The 27,923-nt window shown below is 40.8% G+C and overlaps 2 protein-coding genes across 3 annotated transcripts in view; one reads left to right on the top strand and one right to left on the bottom strand.

The window, feature by feature from the left end:
• Nucleotides 1-667: 667 nt before the first annotated feature.
• On the top strand, nucleotides 668-22,743 carry gsg1 (germ cell associated 1). Of its 2 annotated transcripts, XM_003226636.4 has the most exons (6): nucleotides 668-2,579; nucleotides 10,350-10,674; nucleotides 13,905-13,952; nucleotides 15,434-15,586; nucleotides 16,338-16,449; nucleotides 19,035-22,743. In XM_003226636.4, the coding sequence occupies exons 2-6, from the start codon at nucleotides 10,350-10,352 to the stop codon at nucleotides 19,372-19,374; spliced, it is 978 nt and encodes a 325-aa protein (XP_003226684.1). In that variant the 5' UTR covers nucleotides 668-2,579; the 3' UTR covers nucleotides 19,375-22,743. The 2 variants fall into 2 exon arrangements, 1 of the variants encoding a protein (XP_003226684.1); XR_010006813.1 differs by lacking the exons at nucleotides 668-2,579; nucleotides 10,350-10,674; nucleotides 13,905-13,952; nucleotides 15,434-15,586; nucleotides 16,338-16,449 and adding an exon at nucleotides 16,462-17,437 and having other exon boundaries at nucleotides 19,035-19,172.
• Nucleotides 22,744-23,443: 700 nt separating this feature from the next.
• Nucleotides 23,444-27,923, bottom strand: part of fam234b (family with sequence similarity 234 member B) — a 35,646-nt gene continuing 31,166 nt past the window's right edge. The window contains exon 13 of the mRNA XM_008119533.2: nucleotides 23,444-26,630. Within this exon, the coding sequence (XP_008117740.1) occupies nucleotides 26,625-26,630 (6 nt within the window). The 3' untranslated portion in view covers nucleotides 23,444-26,624. The remainder of the gene's footprint in view (nucleotides 26,631-27,923) is intronic.

The following is a 27,923-nucleotide window of genomic DNA, read 5'->3' as shown; positions in this document are numbered from 1 at the left end:
ACAATATGCTTTCAAGCAGGTGTTTTCCTTTTGAAGCAAATCTTGAAAGTCTTATTTGGTGGATCTGTAAGTCCTATGTGTTCTTAAAAGTACAGAATGCAAAGGTGTTAAAAGGTGTGTGTGTGTTTTCTGTTCAGTGCAGAACTTAACTTTTTTAATTTCCAACCCAAGATATATTTTTTATTTTTTAGATTTTTAAAAATTGTATTGTCGAAGGCTTTCGTGGGCGGAATCACTGGGTTGTTGTGAGTCTTTCAGGCTGTATGGCCATGTTTCAGAAGCTTTCTCTCCTGATGTTTTGCCCACATCTGTGGCAGGCATCCTCAGAGGTCAGAAGAGAAAGCTCCTGGAACATGGTCATACAGCCCAAAAGACTCACAGCAACCCACTTTTTAAAAATTATTTAAATCACATATTCTGAGCAACTGTACCTGGTGCTTAATGTGTGATGGTTTATCACCAGGTCCACCTGATATCAACAAGGGGGTGTCGATAGACATCAAATTTTGACTGGAAAACCAAAGGCCCAAATTGCTCCTGATGTGGTAACTCATAGGACCTCATCACGCTTATCAATTTAAGCATTCTAGCATGCTTGCCAGCAAGTTGAGGGATAGATGGGCAAGCAGTCTATCACACGATGTACTTCAATCCCAGAGATCCCACCCCCGCCCCAACCAACATGGAAGCATCTAACATGGAAAGGCTTCCATGTTGTGCTAAATCCAATGAAACAAGCACACTTCTGGCTCAGTTGGACGACACTTTCCTCATGCTTGCTGGCGAAACGGCACGGGGGCATGTGATAAGGTCCTAAGTCCATAACATTTTATTGTCTGAAGCAAAGGACAAGTTGGGTCCCTGGTTTTAATCCCTCCACATACGTACATACGTACATACATGCCAAGTGGATTACCCATTCACTGCTGACAGTGGGCCATTATAGTCCACCACACATAAGACAGCAGGCTATTTAGAGAATCCAGCAAACGTTGTGAGGCCTGAGCAGGTTCGTCTTTCAACAGAAAGAACCATTTAGGAGGAAATCCAGAAATCTTCTATTGCTCACATCCATCATCTGAAGTCTTAGGTGATCACCTCATTTTGCCTAATGATAGGGCAAGCCCTCTTAATAAAGCAGGATTCCTGATCATATAGAGCGTACAGAGATAGACAGGGATAAAGATAAAGCTAGAGATGGGGTGGCATCATTTTAGGGAAACCAATAAGCTGCTCTCATCCCTCAGGAGCCCAGTGAATTAATCCACCCTTGAGTGAGCAAATTACAAAAACGCTCCCTGTTCCAGTTAGGCGGTTATGCAACTTACGAAGTGCACCTAAAGGACATTTTGATCCTAGGGAATCTAACACGAAAAAAAAGCTCTGCAATCAACAATTGGCACAGTTTCTGTTTTCTGATCTGTGATTCATAAACTTTCTGCAATCCCCATATCAGGGATTTAAAAAAAAATATAAGGAAGTGCTGTCAAGAATTTTAGGACAATGACATCGAGGAACCCCAAAATCCCGACAGTGCATCGATTTGTTTGCAGTCACGGGATGTAGTTGCCTTTGCTCAGAAGGAAACTTTGGATCCTCCCCAGGGGAGAATTAGCAGTACCACTCGAAATGCACTGTGTGCAGTAGTTCTGTCTGCCTCGTTAAATAAAAATAAAAAGGAAGATTTTGAGGAGGTAAAGTCGGAGGTTAGACAAATAGTAGTACACATTCCAATCGCTCAAATTCAGTGTTTGAGGCAAGGGAATTATAGAATAGAAGTTGCTGAAAAGTTAAGATGATGGGTAAATCGGACATAGCAGCATTGGAGACCAGGGTTTGGCCATGGAAACCCACTGAGTAATGTTAGGTATAGACATGACTTGAAGGCAAACAACAACAACAACAACAACACCTTGATTGCAAAACTCCCTTCAACTGAGTAGTCAAAGCTGTCAGGCATTTGGCTTTTAAAACTGATTTTTAAAGAATGTTTTTAGTTTGGTTTATAAATTATGATCTTATTGAATATTGCCTGGTGGTCACTAGTGAGTAGAAAAAGCAGTTCTTAAATACAAACTGTAGCTGCCATTGCTTTTACACTGTGAATCCTTTGCATAAGGACTAGGGCCTACCAGCTGATGCTGTCACCAGATGAATTGCCACTGTACATGAATGGCTGCAGTCTCCTTCTCTGTTTTCCGTGAAATATCCTTCCCTGCCCTTCCCCACATGAATGGAGGTCACTTCTTATCCTTAATCCGAGCCTGCAACACCAATCTTTCCCTCTTTAATCTGCTGGAACAGCTGTGCTGTGATTGCATTGTGGATTATAAAATGCCCATTTCCCACAAAAACAGCTGCTGGCTAGATGGACAGCATTTAATAATAATCACAGAGGAGCTTGAAAGAAAGTCCTGGGGTGGGGAAGTCGAGGCAGGGGGAAACTGGGAGAAGGAAGGGTGATAGAGGATGTGTTTACTTCTCAGGCACCATAGCTGGAAGATGAGGGAGAGTGAAGAGTCCCACATTCAATGCAGCATGCAGATTAAACAGAAGCAACTGTAGAAACCTCCAAAAAGGTAATTGGTACTCTTGGTGCTATTTCAGAAGATGATTGTAATTCTGTAATTACAGAAAAAAGAAGAATTCTATGTTTGAATAATTTCAATCGTAGATTTCACCCATTGCAATGCTGGAAATTTCATTTGCATAGTTCAGAATTCGTATTTGGGGGCAATGCCTTAATTTTAATGCCACCACCCCATAGCTATACTCTTAGCTGAAAGAAGGAAATTGCATGCTTTGAATATGATTTTCCTGCTTCTTGGTAGTTGGTTGGACTGAATGGCCCATGAGGTCTCTCCCAACTCTATGATTCTATGAAGTGGGGGGTCTCCTTTTTGTCTCACGATGTGTTCATTCTGTCTTTCATTATGCAACCCACTGACTTGTACTGATTCTGAAAAAATGTTCTTGCACAAAAGGACTAAAGAGGAATTTGTGTATAGCACTTGGATGGAATGCTTTGTGGTTCTTGCAAGAAAGGTCAAGAAATAGGATGTAGTATCATGTTTGGTTCTCTTGTAAAATTTCTGCTGTGGTCCAAAAATAAATTAGAATAATAGAATTATAGATTTGGAAGAGACCACAAGGGCCATCCAGTTCAGTCCACCCCCACCCCTCTACCAATCAAAGCACCAATGTAAGGAAGCATATGGAAGGAAAGTTTATTTTCTTATCCTCCCCTTAGCAACCCCTAAAGTTGTAACAGTATTCAGGAAAGTCCCAATACCCAGGACAGACTTTTTAGATGTTCCAGGTAGCTGGAACTTCACACAATGATCACTGTCTCTATGTCAGCATTTCATTTTCTTCTAATCTATTTTCCATTTGACTCCCCACCCCAGCCATTTGTAAGGATGAATGTAAAGCAGAATAAAACTTGCTGCATTTGATGAAATTCTCACCATCATCATACATTTTCTAGGTTCAAGGTGCTACAGGACACTATAGCTTTTGCTGCAACAAACAATGATGGCCTTGGAATTCCTTAGCATTTACCATCTTAAGATGCAAACCACTGTGGGTTTTTCCCTTTCATATATTTATATACTGAAAGGAGCCCCAGTTGTCGCTGAGCTGCTGAACTTGCTGACCAAAAGGTCAGTGGTTCGAATCCAGGGAGCTGTTAGCCCCAGCTACTACCAACCTAGCAGTTCGAAAACATGCAAATGTGAGTAGATCAATAGTGTTCCATGCAATCTCGTGTTCCATGCAATCATGCTGACCACATGACCTTGGAGGTGTCTACGGATAACACCAGCTCTTTGGTTTAGAAATGGAGATGAGCACCAATCCCCAAAGTCAGACACGACTAGACTTAATGTCAGGGGAAAACATTGACCTTACCTTATTTACTGAAAGTAACCTCTCCCCCTTTGTCTTCTTCATTCTTTGGTGGAATCGAAGATAGGATGACCCCCCCCCCTTTTTTTTTTTAATAATGAATTAATGAAATCTCAAGCACATTTACTGGAAATATATTTCTCTGTGCTGAGGGCATTATTTGTTTAAATATTTCATACCCTAGGCATAATTTTTACAGAAGCGAAAAAGGGTTCTCTAAAAAAGAGAAAGCTGAAAGGAAGAAAATGCTGAAAGGAGAAAAGGGAGGCACAAATGAGTGTGAGAGGCTCAGGATTAAACCAAAAGGGAGCTCTTGCATCTTATGATGCGATCCAAAACAATCCTATTTGAATCACATTTTGCCAAACCTGTGGTGCTATAGTGGGCAATTGCTTGCAGGTGCAGAGGGCAATTCCCTTTCCTCTTAAGATATTCTCGGCATGCAGAGACTGTCAAAGAAGCCCAGAAAGAAAGTAAAGTAAAGTAAACAAACAAAAATTGAAAGCAGGGCGCTTGTTCCAGTTTTAGAAAACAGAAGCTCAATATGTCTGGACTAATCACCAGCTCAATTGAATTGAACGGTTAAAGTATTTGCATCCTTATCTGCAGCAGCAACTTTTTCTATGAATGACCAAGTCTTCATATTAAAGTAATATCAAGTTGCACATGAAAAAAAGGTTGGGTTGGAGTCACTGTTCTTTTTTCTTTGTAAATCTGCAAACTCTGTTTGTTGAACTGTAGAAGTTGAAAATAATTAGTTATGCATTGAAATAGCAATCTCATCTCCTGCTTAGAAGGAAAAATACTTCTTTAAAAAGTATAGTGTGTCAAATGTATTCAGTGGCATAATGGGTTAAATCGTTGAACTGTTGAATCTGCTGACTAAAGGTTGGCAGTTTGAAGCTGTGGGTCAGGGTGAGCTCCCGCTGTCAGCCCTAGCTCCTGACAACCTACTACTTCATCATACTAGAATTTTGATCCATTTTGAATCCACTTTAGGGAGGAGCCTTTAAACAGCTCAGCCAGACAGGTCCTGGGCCTCACCAAACTACAAACCCCAAAATTCTGCAGGAGGCAGAAACCAGATTTAAAGTGGATCCATGCTATGGTGTGATGAGGCCCCTTGCCGTTCAAAAACATGCAAATATGTTTTATTGATCTACTCACTGAGCAGCAGTGAGTAGATCAATAGGTACCGCTTTGGCAGGAAGGTAATAAAGGTGCCCAATCAGCCATGCCAGCAACACAACCAGGAGGTGTCTATGGACAATAGGTTCCTCGGCTTGGAAATGGAACAAGAGCACCTCCCCATAGCCAGAGTTGAGCATCGCCTCCAGAAAAGTCAGAGGTGAAAGGAGAAGCCTTTACGTTTGTTCTACGTATTTGTATGTTATTGTTATTCCACTGTATTAAGGCATTGAATGTTTGCCTATCTGTATGTTGTAATTCATTTTGAGTCCCCTCGGGGAGATACAGCGGTATATAAATAAAGTGTATTATTAGTATTATCATTACCATCAGTGGATATGGTGTTTGACAAGACCTTGGCTTCAAGGAGTTCCCAGTCTTACTTAAGATGACAAAGGAATTGTGAAGGAGACAGACTAGAATTAGGCTGGGATCACATAATGACAGCATTGTGCTGTTTGTGCCTATTCAGCACTAGCATTACTAACAGGAAGAGTCAAACAGATAATACAGGATAGTAACTGTCAATCTCTTAAGAAGAAAAGAACCAGGTTGTGGGGAATGCGGTGGGGTGAGTGGGGGAGGTGTATGCCTGAAACAAGCCTTCTGTCCGATGAAATCTCTTTCTTTGTCATGGAATGTCGTCTTTTAGGGCCCAACCACCATAGGTGGTTCCTGTGGTATTGTGAAACGTTCCATGATTGCAGCTTCTGATTTAGGGCTACACAACAGCTTCATTGTTTCCACCATCATCCATGAATATTGCCCTCTTTATTTATTCTCCCGGCCAGGATGTTTTGGAGCGTGGAAAGAGGGGAATTCTCTCTGTGTGTGTATATATACTAGGCCTCTGCGATCAATGAAAAAAGTTTCAATACTCATTAGTAAATTAGGAGGGCAGTGAATCATTTCTAAAGTGTTTCTAAACTATTGTAAAGGGTCCGAATCATAACTATAACGATATGACGAAATTTTTGTTACTTTTTGGTTATGTAATTGCGCAAGTGGGAATACTTCCGGGGTTTCTTTCTCCCTCATTTTTAGTGCTATCAGGATGAAACTTGTTACAATTGTAGAACACATTTACTACTCCCCCTCCCCAAGTATCAGAACATTTCAAACACCCCCTGATTTTTGGAATTTTAAAAAAGTTTTCATGAGCAACATTTAAAAAAAACAACGAGCTATCTCCTTGAATTTTGATTTTCAATCATATAACATAACCAGGGCATTGTTCCCCCAAGTTTCAGAAAGATCTGCACATCCACAGATTTTTAGGGAATTTTAACCAACACAAACTTAACAGTACTATTTCACTGAAAGATCCCTGGGGCCATCAAGTCCAAACCCCTCCTGCCAGGCAGGAAAAGTACAGTCAAAGCACCCCCAACAGATGCCCACCCAGCCTTTGAAATGATGATGATGATGATGATGATGATGATGATAAACCTACTAGATAAACTTTGGAGTTACTGCCTCCTAACTTTGCCTGCCTCACAGGGTTGAGCCTACTCCCAAAAATCTCCTTTTATCTTGAAATCCCTTTAGAGAATGAACATGGTTTCTCCCCACCAAAATCTTCAGGGAGGCACAAGGCAGTAAGCAGAATTCTAGGAAATGTAGTTTGGGAAGGTGAGGACCCTTGTGGCAGAGAACTCAAAAGGCCCCACCCTAAACTACATTTCCCAGAATTCTGCTCACTTCAGAATAAAGCTTCAATGTGATCATCTGTGCCTGTTTCTCTCTGGGCCGGCCATGTGCTAGAGGGGCTTCTTCCTTGCCCAGCCATCCAGCCAGGCATCCCTCCCTCCCTCCAGCACATCTGGGCTCCCCTAACCACCCCCTTTGCGGAAAGAGCCTCAGGGCCCTTTGAGGGGACAAGAAGCGCCTGTGATGAAGATCTGCAGTCACTTACGAGACTTGCATAACTCTTCTGAAAAGTCATAGATCGGTGTTTTGAATCTTAAGTTTTTTGAGTGGGCACCGCCCGTGTTTCTTAATATCAAGTCATATGTATGAATCTAACAAAATAGATCTGACATATGAGGTACAAATGACTTTTTTCACAGCCCTGGTACATACGTACCACTTGAAGTCAGATTCCCATGAAATGAGCATTTAATGAATCTGGCAAATTAGCTCAGTTTGCTTGTTTGCATGAGATTACTGGCTAAGCATACTAGGGAATATGCCGTAGTCATATTGTTTGCAAGGATCAGATACAATAGTTTGCAATGTTCTTCTTATGGTAATTTCAGTGGCAACATGTTTCTTTTAGTATATAACTCAAATTTCTGGTTATGATATATTGGGTCCAAGCTATGTAGAAAAGCATGATCTCTCATATAGGCTTGAAAAAGATTTGAGATACACAGGGCAGGATCTTTTTCAGTTCTACTACCTTTCTTCAGAAAATAATATCTGGAAATCAATAAAACTGTTACGAATGCAGAGTTATACTTTTGTGACTGGATTATATTCATAATACCTTCATAGTCACTAGTTTCACTAGTGGGGACCATGAAAATCCCCTAAAGTGCTGGGTTTTTTTGTGCAGAAAATTCTGTTCGCTGTGCAAAAAAAATCATAGGCAAATCTTGGAAAAGTTCTCAGTTGCAAATTGGCTTTCAAAAGTGCATAGTTTTTAAATAGTTTTGTACAGTGGGACTAAAATTGTTAAAGTTACACATTGCTTCTTTGAGGAGAAGCTTAGTGAAGAAATGCATCCTGCTCCCTGAGTGAACATTAACCAATCACTGTTAGATTTGGCAACTGGAGAGCATTCATATACTTTTAATAGTTATGCAGAATAAGGAGTTTCTTTACATGTTGCTTGTAATGCGACCAGATAACAAACAACACCTGTTGAAGCTCCCTTGTCTACAGAGTTATTAAAGGTGTAGAAGTTGTTTCCAGTTTTCATTCTGGTAGCCCTACAACCTCATCATATGTGCTAATTAACCCATCATACACCGGTTCCTCTCCCCGTTTACTATGGAGCCCATTATACAACCTACATCTACTTCTGGTGAGACTCAGTCTCAAAAGGGGGAAGGAAGTGATGTATGCCCCCGCAACAACGTAGGAAGCATCCTGTGTTGCATTTGCAACAATGGGGGAAAACCGAGAGGTGGACGCTTCCCCCATGGGGTGGGGTCAAAGGTAGGTTGGGTGATGCAGGACATGGGATGACAGGTTCTCTATGTCCCCCCCCCCCCCACCGGGACCCCACAAATTCACCACGATGCATGGTAAATCCATATGTTAATGTGATAACATCCTTTGACAATCAGACCTATCTCATAATGTTATGGTGAGGATAATTTTGAAAGAACAGGAAGCCAGAAACAATATATAGTGCGACTGGATGGAAGGGGAGAATTATGAAGGATGAAATGCTCTTGTAAGTTAAAGGTTATGAAGGTTGGTGAGATGAAAGTTGGGAAAGGAGCAACAAGGATTAGCCACTTAGAATCATAGAATCATAGAATAGTAGAGTTGGAAGAGACCACATGGGCCATCTAGTCCAACCCCCTGCTAAGAAGCAGGAAATCGCATTCAAAGCACCCCCGACAGATGGCCATCCAGCCTCTGCTTAAAAGCCTCCAAGGAAGGAGCCTCCACCACGGCCCCGGGGAGAGAGTTCCACTGTCGAACAGCTCTCACAGTGAGGAAGTTCTTCCTGATGTTCAGGTGGAATCTCCTTTCCTGTAGTTTGAAGCCATTGTTCCGTGTCCTAGTCTGCAGGGCAGCAGAAAACAAGCTTGCTCCCTCTTCCCTATGACTTCCCTTCACGTATTTGTACATGGCTATCATGTCTCCTCTCAGCCTTCTCTTCTGCAGGCTAAACATGCCCAGCTCTTTAAGCCGCTCCTCATAGGGCTTGTTTTCCAGACCCTTAATCATTTTAGTCGCCCTACTCTGGACGCTTTCCAGCTTGTCAACATCTCCCTTCAACTGTGGTGCCCAAAATTGGACACAGTATTCCAGGTGTGGTCTGACCAAGGCAGAATAGAGGGGGAGCATAACTTCCCTGGATCTAGACGCTATTCCCCTATTGATGCAGGCCAGAATCCCATTGGCTTTTTTAGCAGCCGCATCACATTGTTGGCTCATGTTTAACTTGTTGTCCACGAGGACTCCAAGGTCTTTTTCGCACACACTACTGTCAAGCCAGGCGTCCCCCATTCTGTATCTTTGATTTCCATTTTTTCTGCCGAAGTGAAGTATCTTGCATTTGTCCCTGTTGAACTTCATTTTGTTAGTTTTGTCCCACTTAGCAAAACTAAACTAAAACAGGGTTTTGGGTTAGGACAGAGATGAGAATCTTATTTAGATGTTGGCCTGAAATCATGAGCGCAACAGACTCATAGAAGAAGTTTTTACCATTTACATTTCCTCAGGCCCTGAACCCCACAGATTTAACAGGGAGGGGGTTGAAGGAATATTTAATTTACATACATTTGAGCTTGGAAATAATGCTTCACATGATCCCTGCTTCCTCAAGGTCCTCAAATCATGTCTTCCTTCACACCTCACTGCTATTCACGTTTATCTGAATTTGAGCAATGTTGCCTCATGCAATCTATAAGCTTGCTTTATTAGAGTTCTGAAACAAAGCAGGGATTCTTGCATTCAAGAAAACAAAGCAGAAACTCCTTGCAGAATTTGCTGTTCCACAAGACAAGGTCAGAAACAAGGAAAATGAAACCAGTATGTGCAGAGGCACTGAACAGCAAGACTTGTGTGTACCCCTTCTTCCATCTTTGAAACATCACATGTGCCAGCTGAATGCTTGTGTTTGGCCTAGGAGATATGTTGCTCTAAAATACTTGTTTGTATTTTAAATATAAATTTCATTTCACCTCAGAATTGAAGCAGGACATTTCAAGACTTGGAAGGCAAGAGACCTTCCAAGTCTCTTGTCTCCCAAATATTAAAGACTCCCTTTCTGGATAAACTCTTTTTATATAGAATCAATATTGTACACTATAGTGTAGTGTACAATATACATTGTATACTATACTCTCTACATTATTTTTGCTAAATATAGTTTCAAATTGACATTTTCTATTAAAAAAAAAAAAACAAAAGTCCTCCAAACTTGTAGGCCAAAAGCTTTCCCCAGCTCTGTTTCACATATATGTTTCTTTCTTAACTTGCCCTGATTCTAAGGGAATCTCTCCCTATTACCATCAGTAGTGAAGTGCAACATGGGAGCATATTTCTGATACCTGCCTATTTCTGTCTTGCAGATGGAGCTTCAGAAAATCCTCCCTTGGCGCCGTGCTTTCTTGGCTGTGTTACTGAACCTGCTCGCCCTTAGCCTGTCTACTACAGCCTTACTGGGTAGCTATTGGTGCGTTGGAACCCAGAAGGTTCCCAAACCTTTATGTGGGAAGACGAAGAGCACCAAGTGCATCGGTGCCCCAATGCCTCCTGAAGTCTTGGCTGGCAATGCATCATTTCTGCCTCAGGATGTGGTGCACTATAGCTGGGAGACTGGTGATGATCGGTTTGCCTTCCGTTACTTTCACACAGGGTTATGGCTTTCATGTGAAGAAAACATGGAGGGCTCAGGTAAGATCTCCAGACAAGTCATTTTTATGTACAGCCTTTCTATCTGAGCACTTAAGGTGGCTGACAGTTGGTTTTAACAAATGTTTTATCATCTAAGACAGTGGTTCCCAACCTTTGGGCCTCCAGGTGTTTTGGACTTCAACTTCCAGAAATCCCAGCCAGCTTACCAGCTGTTAGGAAATGTGGGATCTGAAGTCCAAAACACCTGGAGGCCCAAAGGTTGGGAACCACTGATCTAAGAGGAACACTATACAAAAGGTAATGACAACATATGCATATGTTTATGGTTACATGTGTGAGATATGTAGTTACCAAGTGGAATGGCTTCTTAAGAAGGCAGTTCTAGTCAAAGTAGTATGGGAGACAATTGCAACAAATCTCAGATAATTAATCTCAGATAAACTGACAGAGGACACCTTGCGCACATTTACACTGGCCACTTAATCTAAGGTAAAACCACTGTGCAGATGATTTTATTGCAAGTCCTAGAACTGATTTGGATGCTGGATTGTACTTACACCACCGCAGAGGCTGGCCTCAAACTAGTTCTAGGCCCACAGTATCTGTGGCATGACAGTTGTGGAAAGTGTGGGGCTTTTTACAGCTCTCCCCAGCAGAATGCGTATGTGCGGATCAGGAGAGTGCTTCGGGTGCTTAGCAATTTGTATTTTGCAGAGTCACTTTTGCCATGCAGTGTGGTTTATTTCAAAGTGCACAGATGTGCATTAAGAGCTTTATTTAGGAGTGTCCCCTGACTTTGCTTATCTTGATTTAAAGGGCTTGAAGCCCTTTATTCAGTGTGCCTTGTATAACTACATTACATGATCAGCATAGATGTGCCCCTTGTTGTTTCAACTTTCCAACTGAGATAACCTGGGGGTTACAGGCAAAGTCAACAGAATGCTTTAAAGGAACAAAATTCCAAGATACCAAGTAACTTACTGATTCATAATAGCCTACAAGGTAAACATAAATCAATAGTATAATCACAGATTTGGAAAGGCATCTAGTGCAACGTCTTGCCATGCAGGAATACAGAACATAAAATCATACAATCATAGGGTTCTCCTTAGCAATATGGTCTTTTGTGGAAAAAGTGATGCTTTCTGCACACAAAATGCTATTATTAATATAATATAATATAATATACAGCTTTCTCTGCACAAAAGAGCTTTTTATGCAGATAATATTTTGGCTCAGAAATGTTTTCTATGCAGTAAATGTTGTTGTTCCTCTGCAGAAAACAATGCTTTCTGCATAAAACAAATGTGCGAATTTGAGACAGAATAAGTCTTGCACAGTTTTCAAAGACTTTCTCATGACAAGGAGTAAATTATTGAATTTACACAGTGCTTTCTTCAAGAATGAAATTACCAAAGAACTGCATCCCTAGTTGGTCCTGATATTTTCTGCCTACTCCAGATGATAACTAGCACTGGCTTAGATAACAATAAAGATTAAAGTATATAGAAATATATGTTGGAATTCAGTCTTATAAAGGTAATAAGACTGATAGGACTGCCTTTTGGAAGTCACTGGACTAGCAATTGGTGTTCTACCGGTATTTGGTAAACTCTGCTTAAGATCTGAGCTCAGAAAGACTAAATGGAAGATTTTAGGGGCCGTGATAAAAAAAAAAAATTTTTTTTTCAATCTCTGTGGGTTTTTTTAATGAAAGGGAATAATTTCATGTGATGATATTTTGTTCAATTGTTTTGTTTTGCTTTGTTTTGTTACTCGGTATAGGATGAGACCCAAAGGCTTGCCTATGAAGCGTTCCTTATCCTCTGGCACCCATAATGAAATGTCTATAATATGAGAGTGGGTCAAAAGGTTTTGCCTCTTATGTCATAAAAACATTATGAATGAGCATATAACAGCAGAAGTTGCTACAGATCATTGTCTGAACTATCCTCTACACAAAACTACCATTCATCAATTTGTATACATTTGCACTATTTTTTAACCAAGGCATCAAAATCATTTTGGAAAAACTCAGGGTTTTGCTTCATGATCCATGATTTTAAAGCTGTTTTAAAAGTCATTCAAGTCATTGAATTTGAAACCACGTAGGTGGTCTTTTTGGACCTCTGAAAGACAACCTGTGTGGTTTCAGATTCAATGACTTGAATCACATTAAAACAGCTTTAAAATCATGTGTCACAAAGCAAGACCAAAACCCAAAATGGTTTTGATCCCTGGGTTAAACGCTGACACAAATGTATACAAATTGATGGTGACCATGTTGAACAGTAGTTTTGTGTAAAGGATAGTTCAGGTTATGATCTGTAGCAACTTCTGCTGTTATATGTTCACTCATAACGTTTTTATGACACAGGTGGCAAACTTTTTGACCCAGCCTTGTATATCAAGAAGAGATCAACCTATAAATCCCAATATAATATAGCAGTCCTCTGAAAGAAGTTTACATTGCAATCAACATAATGTACACTCCCCTAATAGGCATCAGATCAAGATATTAGTCAGCAGGGTCAGCTTTATCCAGTCACCCATGAAGTAGTACATAGGGCTGTGCAGTTGTTGCTGAATGGGGAGGAATTCTGGGTGCCAAAGAACTAAATGGAATGATGCACAGGGATTCAGAGAGATTAGTGTTGCAGGCAGAGAAAAGGAAAAAAAAAACCCTGATGTTCAAGCAGAGAGGACACACTAACTTTAACAAACAAACCTGTGTCTGGGGAATATAATCTGCAAAGCCAGAAGCCTAAAAAGAAATGTGATTAAGAAAGACTTTGCAACAAAGTGGGTACTTTTTATCAGTGAATAGAAAAATCATAAATAAGCTTGGCAGTCATCAGCACTGCAAATGGCATACCCTCCAGTATTTCATAAATAAAAAACAAATGCATGTGACTGAATAACACCAGCATGTGACTAATATGGGGAACTTTATTAATGAAGAAAAACCGAGTTATGAGCAGATGCATCTGCTTGCTTTTGTCTGAGTGTACAAAAAAGGACAAGATGTTATCCTCTTCTCTGCCCCCTGCTGAATCAATTGAATGCATACAAAATGTGCACTTCAAGGTCTGTTTCCAGCCATGAAGACAACAGGAGGAGACATGGAATGGGTCATTTTAAAAGCAAATGAAAAGTGAGATAATAGAGGAATAATTGGGATTGTTTCTGACAAATGAGGCAGATTAATTAGAATTTCAATAATACTACACTCAAACACCTATGTGTCTGCCTTTGTTTCTTTCTTTCAGATGACAAGTGTCGCAGCTTCATTGAACTTTCCCCTCCAGCAGAAAGAGGTAAATGTTAGAGCTTATGTTTGACTTGCTTTTATTTTATTTATTTACTTATTTACAGTATGTATATTCCGCCCTTCTCACTCTGAAGGGGACTCAGGGAGAATCACAGAACACATATATGGCAAATATTCAATGCCATTAGACACAGACAGGACAGACAACAATCCAGCTAGAGGTATATAGGCATTTCCCATCTTCGGGGTCCTGGAGGTTGTGCTTGATTTCGGCCACGGGGGGGGGGGGTCGCTCCATCCTCCATGTCGAAGAGCCCTGTTCACAGACTTCTCCTTCACCAGAATTTTTCTGGTGTTTCCTTATGGTGCCATTAAAATACCTCCCCTTTAAGTGGTACCATCTACTCTCAGCTGTTTTCAATCTGCTAGGTGGGCAGTGAGCTGGGCTGAAGGTCGGGCACTCACCCCCGACCCCGGCTTTGAACTGTCAACCTTTCGACTGGCAAAATGTATTGCAGCTGGTGGTTTACCTGCTGTGCTAAAGCCCGGGAATTAACTTTAGGAATGAACACATTTTACAGCAAAACCACACCATGTATAAAGTGCTGAGGTCTGCTGTAGAAAGGCTTGGGAATGAAGAACAAAATGGCAGCCATCTCATTCCATAACCAGAAGCTGAATACATTGGAAGTTCAAAACTAGTGATAGGTCAGCACCTGCCATCATAGGTGAAGGAAGTTCGGGATTGGGAGTGTGGTATGTTTGTCCCCAGAGGCAACCTCCTTACTTTGCCTAATGATGGTGAGCTGTCTCTGTGCTGTACTGTTCTCATTCATGGTGTTTGTATTATAATTGATTGGTTGATTTCATCTGGAAAAAAAAAGAATTCAAACTTCCTTCCCCACACAAATCATCATGCTGATGGAAGTATATTTTGTAATTGGAGTTTTAAAAATTCCCAGACCAGTTTTCAAAGCCAGGTAAATACTGAGCAATCTCTATTAACAGGACACAGCATCTCTCGTGCGAGACTGATAAAACCTTTTGGGATGCCAAAATGATGGTTAATCTGAATTTAAAAGCTTCTCCTTATCAGTCACCTGTCATTGCTCAGCGGGATATGATAATGTCCACTGTGACCTAGAATAGGCCTGCTTTCTTTTGTATCAACCAACATTTCACAGCTGAAAAGTGGGATACATGTGGCCAAGTGGGACAGCAGAGGATTAATTTGAGCTTTTCCTGCCAGATTGGGACAGTTTTAAGGTGTGCATTGTGTTTCATGAAGGCAAACACAACATATCACTCATATGTGATAGACAAGGTAGGGTCTCAGTACTAAGCATCCTGATTTTGCTGTCCTCTGGGCTGCCAAATCTGAGGATATTGCCAGGCATCTGTCAGACAGGTGTATGCCATTTCAGCAGGTCTACAGTAATTTAATTTCTCATCTCTTGTTTAGTGAGGATAGGAAGAAGATATGAGATTTCTGTTCTGTGTTGTAACTTTGACTGATTTGTGCAACAGGTATCCTCTGGCTGTCTCTTGGATCAGAGATAGTGTACATATGTTTACTGGTGATTAGTTTCCTGCTGCTGCTTCTGGACATGTTATACACAGGAAACCCAATTTGTGGAATGAAACTCAACGCCTTTGCTGCTGTCTCCTCTGTATTGTCAGGTAAGAGCTTTTGATGTATTGAATGGCCATGGGTCCTATGCCACTTAACAGACATTAACTTCAAGGGATGCCCAGGGTTTTCCTTGTTTGAAGGGCTTTCCAGATCAACTGAAAGAACCAAGAGAAGAGAAAGAGAAGAAATATGTCCATAGGTCATCTTGTTGCAATTTTCTTCATTATAGAGACATATTTCAAGTCTAGAAATTAATTTCTGGAGCCTAAGAACCTTAAAGACCCAAAATCTTGTCTGGTCTTGGAAACTAAGCCCAGTCAGTTCTGGCTAATACTTGAGAATAAGTGATCAACAATGAATGCCAAGAGCTTTAGGTTATATTTAAGAAGAAGCAACTGGCAAAGCCATCTCTAAGTTCCTTGATTAAGAAAAATTCTATGAAATCCATGGAGCTTCCATAAGTCAACAGGTGACTTGAAGACACATACACTCACAATTAATCCCTAAGTTTGCAATAATACATACAATTAGCATGTGATTTTTTAGTTCAACCATGATAGCAAAAAGCAAAACAATGCAAAGAAAACAAAAGGGAGGAAATAGGAAATATGCCAAGAGAACCAAGGGGATACTAGAATGATCAGTGAGCTTCAAGTCACAAAAACATTTTATAAATCTTCAAATATAGAAAAGACTTCTACAAGAAGGAGGAGCAGGGAAGGAGAAATATACAATGTCTCTCCCTTCTGACCTGTGGCTTGGAGTAGATGACATTTCCCCTCTTTGCTCTCATTGTAGGCCTCCTTGGGATGGTGGCTCACATGATGTACAGTCAAGTTTTCCAGGCAACTGTTAACCTGGGACCGGAAGACTGGAGACCACACTCGTGGGACTATGGATGGGCTTTCTAGTATGCGCTATATTTCTTTATGAAAATATGTTTATACTATTGCTCTTAAAATGCTGACCTTGAGCTTAGGAAATGTTATTTTTGGAGTACAGCTCCCCAGCCCAGGCCTTGTAGCTCAGTTATCCATTACCTGGAGGTGACAGGGTTTATCACAGATTCAAGTCATTTGGTTTTATGAGGCCTCCTCCCTTTCCATGTGCTGACACACAATTGGACTGACAGTTGAGTCTAACTTCAGCACTGACACACAGTCCTCCCCTCCTCCAAGAGCATCTAGGGCCTGAAGCAACAGCCTCACTGTGCCTAGTGGTAAGGTCAGCCTTAACAGGAATCAGACATGGGACCTGGTACATATAATCTACCACCCAGAATTACAGTTTTCGTTCTCAAACTGATATCTCAGTGACAGTGCAATCACATCCACAACATCCCCATATATATATTCTCAGGGCACAAGTGTATCCACGTGGATGTAACTTTTTAAAACTGCATTTAACAGAATCCCCAATACAATGATGGCTAGGGGATTTTAGAATCCTATAAATCCTTGCATACTGAACTTGCTTCACATCTAGGGGCAATGTTTGTACTTATACATCTCCCCTTGGTCACCTGAATTCAAGAAACCTAATTTACAAGTCTTGTTGTATGACTTCATGCCCCTCTAGACAACCCTTCTTTACTTACAAGTCTTCAATTTAAAGATGTTGGCCTATCTAGAGTGTGTCTATGTTTACTGTCATTCTCCTGGTGACTCATCCTTGTCCTTTATGATGCTATTAGGGACAAAGATCCTGAGGCTTTCCATCTGATTCTGTATCTATGCACTTCAGGGCTAGCAACCAGGACTGGCAATTTGCTTAATGCCTTGGGGCCATGGTTAATTTGTGGATTTACTTGCATGGTTTGTTTTGCATTATTTTCTCAAACCTGGAAGATGGCAACACAGCAGATGAAAATTAGGGACACACAAAACTCTTACACTGAGGTAGAATTTGCTACAATGGTAACATGATAGATATATTTCCATGGGAAATCTTTCTTATACTCTGGGTTTATATTGGTTTCATTTGTACCATAGCCTTCTACTTTATGCTACCTTTCTCCCAGCATTTAATGTGATTCAGGCCCCAGGCTTCTTCTTACACATGCATGTACGCATGTAAGTAAAGTATTTTTGTCGCATTTCTTGTCCACAAAGACTCTAGGAATGGGTTCCATATAATTTTGGAATATGGACCCTGCCTGCCAATGAAAGGGCAGTGGTTTGAATCCAGGGAGGGGGTGAGCCCCTGCTGTTAGCCCCAGATTCTGCCAACCTAGCAGTTTGAAAACATGCAAATGTGAGTAGATCAATAGGTACTGCTCTGGAAGAAAGGTAATGGTGCTCCATGCAGTCATGCTGGCCACATGACCTTGGAGGTGTCCATGAACAACGCCAGCTCTTCGGCTTAGAAATGGAGATGAGCACCAACATGATTAGACTTAAATGTCAGGGGAAAACCTTTACCTACTACTGCCAACTTGCAGACTTCAAACACATGACATGAAAAGAAAAAGGGATGTTGAGGGAGAAAAAAGTACATTTTTTTTAAAAAAGCAGGACTCGTGCAATGTTTCTGCTTGCCCCCTCCTCTGTGCTTTAGCATGTTAGAATGATGCTAATGATAACAGCTAAGGCAAGTGCCAAAAGAAGTGCATTGGCTAATGAGATAGTCAAGTTAATTAGGATTGTTTTTGTTGTGTGCCTTCAAGTCCTTTCAGACTAAAGTTTATGGCGGGGGCAAGTAAATGACCTTGGAGGGCTGCATCCAGCCCTTGGGCCTTAGTTTGGGGGGCCCTGCTCTATATATTTATTGATGTCAGTACAGTTACATGAATGTTTCTAATCAAGTGACTGAAAGCTGTACAGTGGTTCTCTCACACACACCCTTTTTCCCCCACCCAACACTTGTGTCTGTTAGACTGAGTTAAAGAATAATGGCTGACCCTAGAGCACTCGGTGAAATTCATAGTTAAGAAGGGATTTTAGTGTAGCCCCAAGTAAACAGAAGATGGTTTCATGGGTCAGTTTCTATACCGGGACTCTCCCCAGATTGCGTTAGTTGCCAAAAGAGAAAACACACACACAACACACACACACACACACACAGAGGGAGAGAGAGGGAGGGAAGTGGGTGTTTGTGAAAAAAATTGTAATACTTATTTTGTAGAGTGTGAAAAAATGTATTATGTTAAAGAGTGTGGATCTAAAATACGAATTCCCCTGCCTGCAAGTCTCTGGGAATAAATTCATCTTTATTTTGGCCATTAAAAGGGCAGTCTAGCAAAAACAGAGGGAATCGGGGCACAAAAAGAGTTGGGAAAGGGGCTGCACACAGTCCCGGGGCTGTACTTTGCCTTCCCTGCTCCACCCCTCATGTCACACTGCCTCTTCCCTCCTCCCAAAATGTGCTGAAAAGGTGGAAAATATTTCCTATTTGGACAGACAGTGAGAAGTTCCATCTCCATTGCTAGAGCCTCAGCATGCTTAATTGTGAGGAGTCACGTTTCTCACTCTTATTTTCCATGTCTTTCTTTTTCAGCATGGCCTGGGCTTCCTTTACTTGTTGCATGGCCTCTGCAGTCACAACCCTGAACACATACACCAAGACAGTGCTAGCGTTCAAGCGCAACCTTGAGAAAGCCTGTGAGGGGACCTTCACAACAGGCCAGTCTCAACCCCGCCAGTGCTTCATGCCACCTCAATACCAACACCACAGAGAACAAACCAGTGGCTTCTACCAGCAGCGAGAAAAATCTCTCCACTCTATTTCTGAGGGTGTTGATTTTTACTCCGAACTGCAGCAGAAGGTGCTACAGAGGGAGCCTGACCTGGAGCTGAATGAGGTCCTTGGAAAGTCAGTTCAAGAAGACCCGTGTTAGGACTGACACAAAACGTTCATCAGAACAGTGGAAAAGAAACAGTTTTTAAATCAAAAAAATTGCCACCTGTGAAGTTCTGGTTTCTTCTATTTACTCAGCCAGAGAATTGGAGTTGGCAGAAGTCATCCAGTCATGTCCATTGTTATATATGGTCATAAGAACATAGGAAACTGCCTTATTCTTTGCAAATAACAAGATGCCCAGAATTTGTGACATTTACTGAGAATTTATCTAACTTCACCCTTTACTTCATTCAAGTGAGCAAACCGCATGAAAACTAAAAGCTCCAGGAGACATCAAAATGTGTGTATCTGATTTGTTGTTGCAATGGGAGGACAGGTTGCTTACCTATAATTATCGTTTTTTGAATGCTTATCTATGGACTCACACATTTGGTTCACCGGAGAAGTACATCATTCAGAACACTAGAGATATTACACAAGTGTTTTTGGTGGTTGCCCTGCCCTCACCTGCATGTCATACCAGTGCACTTCCTGTCTAAATCCTCAGTTCCATTATAGACGCAAAAGCAAAAGCCAAAGATATAAGAAGACAGGACAGGTTGAGGGGACAGGAAGTGATACCGTGTGACTTCATAGATGATCACTACAATCACAGGAAATCAACCTGTCCTTTTTCACAACACACGCAGCTACTATCTACAGAGGTAGGGATATCATGCTACACAGAAAACGAGCATCGCCTCCCATATGCAGTCAATATCTGAGACCTTAAGCCCAGTTTATAATACGATATAATGAATCTAGACCAGATGGCAGCTCCATAGATGTCATGTGGAGGAATCCCAGAAATGCAGTACATGCAGCAACAACTTGGGTTGTGTAGCTTCTTACTTGGGCAGACGGCTATTGGTTTGCTAGTTCATAAACCAGATGAATACTTGCAGCAACTTAACAGCAAAGTTGTGTATAAACAGGCAACCCCTTCTTTGTAGATGAGTAATATAGGAAAACTCTTTGGGACTGATTAATTGAAGAAGTACAATCGGTGTAAAAGACCATCTAGGCAATGTACAGAATGCACCAAGCCAGCAGTAGGATTCTGAGAGAATAATGTCCTCCCTTGGATGGCAAGCAGACACAACTTTTCACAAAATTGAAGTATCTGGTGTCATGGTTACATCATTCCTATGGAAGCAAATGTAAGATTGGTCCATCCCCAGAGCACAAAGCTCACTGGCTCATTTGGTAGAGGTAACTGCCACTAGAAAGACTGTTTTCCAGGTAAGCAGGCTTAGGCCACAAAAAAGCCATGGATTCCAAGAATTTATTGGACAGTCGAAAAAAGCCAGTTCTAAGCTCCAGCGGATGCCTGGTCCTCGCTCAAAAGGAACATTTTTTATAACCTTTCACAAATGGCTTGACCAGTGGATTCAAGAAGTGGGAGGACTTGTAAAGGCATTGAAAACACAGCTTCCAGGTAAAGGAAAGGAACAAAGTTATGAAGAAGAAGGAGATCAAAAAGTCTAAAAACATGGGCAATAGCCATTCCATTTGGAGAGACCACTTTAAGGTCAATTCAGGTCACTTTTGCCATTTGTAGTGTATGAGCACTGAATCATAGAATAGTAGAGTTGGAAGAGACCTCATGGGCCATCCAGTCCAACCCCCTGCCAAGAAGCACTGAATTGATGTTTTCTGAGCTGCAGCCATAACTGACTTAGACCCCTTCCACACTGCCCCTATATCCCAGGATCTGAGCCCAGATTATCTTCATATCCCAGATTATCTGCAGTCTCATATAATCCAATTTAAATCCGTTAATCTGGGTTCAGATCCTGAAATATAAGGCAGTGTACATGGGGAAAGGAATCAAAGGGAAAGGATTCAAAGGAATCAGGGAAAGATCTTCTAAGTCTTGGGCTTAATTGTTGAAGATCTGGATGCCCCCTGCTGCTATTGTGGGTGGTTAATAGATCTGGATGCAGTGGAAGCTTCTGATACTGACTTCTGGAAAGATGCAGAAAAACTTCTTGGGCCACCACGCGATTTAAATATACCTGGACTTGTCCTGTCAAATCATTGCTATTATTGTCATGAGAGCCCATCTCTCTGGGTTCATGAACAAAAGATTTTGTATTGCTTGTTCTGAAATTACACAAACAGGTTAATGGTCAGTCCAGCCCAATTCTGAAACACGTGGAGCTTTCAGGCGGGACACTGTGAGTGTTTTGCTCTCCTGAAAAGTGGATGGAGGCTACATGGGATGCACCAATCCCACAACTTTATTGCAAGGTGGATATATCTATTCACACACCTCCTTATCTGTTCAGATAGAGGATCATAGTGGCATTGTCTGAAACTACCTAAAAACTTTCTGACACAGAAGTTGCTCAAAAGATTGAAAGATTTTTAGAACAGCCAAGAGCTAGAGGACATTGATGTAGAGGGATCACATCAATAACTCCTAACCATTAGACCAGCATAATGAGTTCCCATGCCTTGGAAGATGTATCAGTAGTGACCATCACCAGGCCCTAGGGAAATGGACAGAGCTACCACCAAAACTGCATTTGTGTGAACCACAGAACATCTGATTTGTGTGAGTTAAAGACTATGCAGAATCCAGGATTTCTAACCCAGCAAGCAGCTCAGATTTATTCTTGTTTTATGACCCTGGTATGTTGGAAACAACAAAACAGGAGTTGAGGTTCAACTATCACACAAATTTTTTTCTGTGATATTTATTTAGACATTTTGTGTGAAGTAGGAGTAAAAATGCTGTGTGCCAGTAAGCCAGGAGAAGCCAAGAACTCTGGTTTTCTGCAAATACAGCCATTGAATCAGAACACTGTGCTATTTAATTCAATATTGTATATACAGACTGATAGCATCTCAAAATCATTCCTCCTATTATAAACAGAAGTGGGGTAGCCCATAACTCAATTTGATACTATGACAAGTGCATAGGTTTAACCTTCCATCTCCCCATCATATACCTTGGTCCTAATCTTATCCAGTGATGAATATTTCATTTAAATTTATATATACTATCTCAGACAAAGGCTAAATGTATTTGGTTTGATCCTGCAAAACAGCTCTAACTAATCCCTACTGAATGCAGAAATGGTAGATATTAAAACATAGAACAAAATGAAATCGCTCCAAGTGATGCAAAGATTATAATGTGCACAGGGGCTGAATTGATCTGAGTTGCTATTGGTTTTCTTCATCAGAGAAATATTGGATGGGAGAGAAGGAAGATCACCGTACATCTTTATGCCAAAATGCAATTCAAATAGGCATTCCTGCTTTAGATTCAGAAATTTTCACTGACTACTTTGAGTTGTTCAAACATCACTGGGATCAGAATAAAGCATACACAAGTTTAATAAAAGGCGGAGACTTTGAGTTTGTATGATCTGCTGGATCTTGATTTATCTTATAGTTTCTAACCATCATAGGTTTTCTGAGATCTGGAGTTTGACAGTGAGAGGAAAATGTAAAGCAACTTTATGCTTATTGCAGGGCCCTTTCACACTGTGAAATTATAACACCATGATTCCACTTTTAACTGCCATGGCAATATCCTATGGAATCCTAGAATTTGCAGTCTAGGAACAGAGCAATAGAATTTTAGCCAGAATACTGTAGTGCCTCCCCAAATACTAGGATTTCATAGTATGCATTAATCTAAAATGTCTATTTAAACCTTAGGGTAAATACATAGAGCAGTCCCCAACTAAACCAAAGGGATGTAGGGGAGGTTTCCTGTGTGTGATTCCAATTCATTTTCATTCACTAGATCTTCATATCTTGATTTTCCTCCTTAAAGATGCTTTGATATAATTCTGTTCTGGTAGTGCCCACATGAAGGTGCTGTATGCCATTAAAAGGAAATTGGCTCCCCATTGCCAGCCCTGTCCCCGGCCACTTTCAACTGAATTGGAGGCATAACAATGAAAGTTCCAGATCATGCAGAATGGCATCATGACCACTCTTGCTTTACAACTTTAAGACTGCATGGGGTATCAATTTTGTTGTCTTCTCCAAAATCACTTCCACAATTTGCTTGGATGAACTAGAAAAATGAATCACACACCAAAGAGTGGGAATATACATGGTATTTATTTGCACCTGTATGGTTCACATTCGAACAAAATACAGACAAGCTCTTAAAGTGCATACAGGATGTGGAAAATATTCACATTGTGGAGGGTTCACCGTCACCAAACAATATAAATCAAATATATCAGTTGCAGGAAAAGACCCTCTGGGCACATCCTGTCATTTCAGATAAGTGACAAAACTGCCTGCTAGGGTTGTATAATCTCGGAGTCCCTTCCTACTGAGGATACCTTAAACAAATTAATATGCCTTTACCTAATATCTTTATAAATGCAGGCCAGGTCTAGGGCATTTTGGGGGAAGACAAGTGCTGTTTGTTTTGCTAGTATTTACAGAACTGCTTACCTAAATTTTCCTCTCATATATACAAACTCTCCAAAGGTTCAAGAATAAAAATGAGCAGGTCCTTCATCAAGGACTGGTTAAAGTATCATTGTGATGAACAGACATTTACAAGAGAGAGAGAGAGACCAATGTATATACAAATTATTTCAATGGACGAATATTCCTCTCATTGTGGCCTTGATCTAACATGAGTATATGGAAAGGAATCAATGGACAGTCTTCACATGGAGTTATGAAAAGTGGAATACCACCACCCAAGAATCAGGGATTGGAAATAGATTTGTTCATAAATACTCTGCGATTAGGGATGAGCAGCATGATAGCCAAGTTTTCAGGTAACATCAAAATATTCAGAAGGGTTTTAAAAAGCAAGGTTCTACAATGAACTCCAACAGAATTTCACACAAATAGGTGAATTAGCATCTGTACCTCAGTGTAAACTTTACAATATAAAGTATAAATTATGTACAAATTATAACGTGAAGAAGTGCAAAGAGATACACAAAAAGTCCTAACTGGGCCATTTATAGATGCAATCTGAAGTACAAAATGAGATCTTAGGGTTGTATCCTAATGGAGAATTTGATCCAAGGTGTAATAGGCAAGAAAAGTCCACACTAGGGATGATTGGGAAAGGAATCAAATACATTTCTAAGACTGGAATGTTTTTATATAAATCTACAGAGCAATCATCGCCTGGATAACCATATCTCAAAATCGTATCATAGACCTGCAAAGCATACATGAAAAAAAACAACTGATGAAAAAGCTGGAGCAACTGTCCTATAATGAAAGATTACATTTGGGACTTTAGAAAAAAGTATATAAACCTAGCCATGCAAAGAAGTTTTTCTCCTTCTGTTATAAATACTCAGGGTCATCCAGTCCTGGGAAACTGAACACAGACAAAAGGAAGACTTTCAACTAAGTACATAATGATATTCTGAAATTAAAAACTCGCATGATTTGTTGATGGCCTCCAATATAGATTATATCTTACATACCAGTTGGCAGGAACTACTAAAAAAATGGAAACTGTACAATGGAGAGTGGTTTCATGAAGGAGCTGAATCTTTATGATTTCCCCAAATGCCACAGACAGTCTTCTTTCACATAAAAGAAATAGGGTTGGTTCTCCCATGTGGTGAATATTATACCTAAAGCTGCAGAGTGAAAGAGGAGGCAAATCTACCAGCCTCCAAAAAGATCACCCCTCAACATCCACTACTATGCTGGAAAGTCTCAAGAACTACTTTCCATTAATGGCAGATGCTGCAGCTGAGAGATGGCCAGCACAGCCTCTGGAACAGCTGCTATGGCTGGGTAATCCTTCTAGATAATCCCAAATATCTCAATGTGGAGAGAGGGGCTGGCTACCTCCCTGCTGCTGCAAATACCACAACAGGAAAAAGACTGGTTCAGTTTCACGCAAACACCCACAGACTCAAACGTCTTCCTTTGAGTCCTTCCTTGTAGCACAGAACTGGGCAGATGGCTGTGGTCTATGTCTGTGGCACAGAAGCCACTCCTCTCACAAACCCTTTTTGGAGGAACCATCACTCAGAAGAAGGCATTGGAGTGAAAAGAAAATGGTATCAGCAGAGAAGGGAAATGGCAAGTGTGGAGGTGAGAGCCACAAAGAGCTCTGAAAGAGGGAGAAGGGCAACACTTTCCTTTCTGACTTGCTGCCTCTCTCATCAATCACGGTGCTGAATCTAATGCAGCTTCAGATTCTATTTGAAATCAAGACATGGGGTGTGCTCCACAAACTTAGGCAAGGAGTCGACACAATTTAGTTGACACAGTAATGAAAAATGAAGTTGTTTAACAGACTTAAAATGGAAACACTACAAAGTTTCTCTTGTAGATAATCTCTGGCCAGGAATGATGGGAGTTGTAATCAACATATCTGGAGCCACCAGTTTGGAGAAAACTGCTTTACATAGACCACCCTGTAGCTAGGAATCATCACCTAAGAAAATGGACCAGTGCTCTGGTTTCCATCTATTTCTTGCTTTTGTAAGAGGAAGAGTTAGATATGAATTATGGATCATTATGGTCATTATAGAAGTCTTCTTGCAAAGTGAGAACACCACCTACAGTTGTATTGCACCAAAATATAGCAAGGCATTTTCAGACACTCCCTGTCAATACTAAATAACATTGCAATGAATGCTTTGCAATATGCTGAATACCCAAAATTATAGCAAACCACAGGGCAGCTAGTTCCAACATGATCAGAAGAGGGGGCAGATTTGAGACAACACAGCATCAAATCCATCTAGATCTGAACTCATGGGGGAGCATATATAATAGTAAACATATAGTACCATTTAGCCTTGAGTGAGAAAAGGTGGGGGTGGGAAGAAGAATGGAATGGGACACAACAGAGAAGATCAAAGATATGAAGGAACCCAAAAGCTAAGAATACAATACGAAGAAAAGAAAAATGCACAGATTTTTCCTAAGATACGAATTTGAGCTTCCTGAATGATTTTATAACTTAAAAATACAATATACATACAGATATGTCATCATCTCTGCATAAATTTACATCTTCAATCTTCCTGGAAGGAATTATACAGGCAGGGAGTTGCAACAAAGGGATCGAGCAGCATTCCTTCCAGGTTAGTATGCCTGAGGTCGGTCCAGGTCGGTACAGCCTCTCCAGCATTGTGCAGCTATTGGCAGCTGGGTTTCCAGTCTCCATTATTGATTGGCTGAATACATCAGGATGTCTGTCTGAGCAGCCTGGCTTGCTGATATTGCGAACCACATTTCTGTCCCATTGCTCCAAAAACCTGAGGAGTTCCATGGCTAGAACTTGTGGAAAGGAGAAGAGGGAAAAAAGAAAGTCAGGTACAAAGGGCTTTTGCAGGACTCAGCCAAGAAACTCTAATAAAGGCAGGGCTCACCCAAGCCAGCAACAACAATTTTTGTAGCAGATCCAAGTCACATTAAAAAAATACATGCAATGACAACCAGGTATGGTTAAGTGGAAATAATGCATATAGACACTAAACCTGGGTGGGCCCTTTTTAAACCAGAGTGAATTCCAAAGTCTCACTGTATCAAGAATTCATTGGGTCCCTAAACGAAAATGTAAGCCAGCAGCTGTCTGAGCTAGAGATGTAAATCCTTGACTATTTCATCTTTGCATGCAGGGACAAATCATTACAGTGGTTTTCTCCTTGTTGCAGGATAAAATGAGTATTTATCCACAGTCTTCTCCTTGTATGCCTACATCCTGAAATGTTGCAGAGAAATTATTTTGCGGGGAAAAACACACAGATTTTTGAATACCTCCTCCTCCACTCGCCCCTATTTTCTCCACAGTAAAAACTTTTTCTGTACAGAAAATGGGTTTTGTGTAAACAAACACAACATGTTTTTCTCTGCAAGTTTCTTCTCAACAGTTTGGGACATTCAAATACCAGGAGAAGATTGCACTATTATTCTTCCTGGTGTGATTTCCTGATGTCAGGTGACTCATTTCATAGCCTGGGAATAATTATTAATATTATTTCTATCACTAGATTCACCATGTCAATCAACAGAAGTAGTTACATTTTGAACCTTCAGGCTACCTGTAAGTCAAATGAATTTTTTCAAAGCAGAAAAGTATCTCCATTTGGCACTGCTGATTTGTACACTGCCTCCATTTCAGAAAAAAAGTATGATCTAAATAGATGGCCTGTGGCAAAAGGATGAATCACCATGTGTGTCCTTGTCAGGCTAGGTCTCTTCTGAAATTAAGTTCATGGAATGAACATGTCCACAGAAAAGGAATCAGTTGAGGACATTGTCTCACATTTGGAAGAAAGGAACATGCCATCTAGCTCTATGCTGAAGTGGTTTGAATGAGGATATATCTTAAATGTCTCCCCAGAGTGCAAATGAACCACAGTGTAACCAAAGAAAGAGCAAGACTACCTACCCACCTGCCTACTTTCATGTACTTCTGCCACTTCTCTTTGCTTCTGTAATTTACTTGACCTTCCAAAAGGTCAGGTAAATAAAATCCCTATTGGCTTTCTCTGCAGAAAGGGGTAGTCCTGTCCGTGATCCTTTGTCTTGGATGAACATTAATCATTATCCCAAAGACTGTTTTAGCTA

Source organism: Anolis carolinensis, chromosome 5, assembly GCF_035594765.1.
Source record: "Anolis carolinensis isolate JA03-04 chromosome 5, rAnoCar3.1.pri, whole genome shotgun sequence".
Taxonomy (NCBI): Eukaryota; Metazoa; Chordata; class Lepidosauria; order Squamata; family Dactyloidae; genus Anolis; species Anolis carolinensis.
The sequence above is the reverse complement of the archived record's forward strand: the minus strand, read 5'-3'. Positions and strand labels throughout refer to the sequence as shown.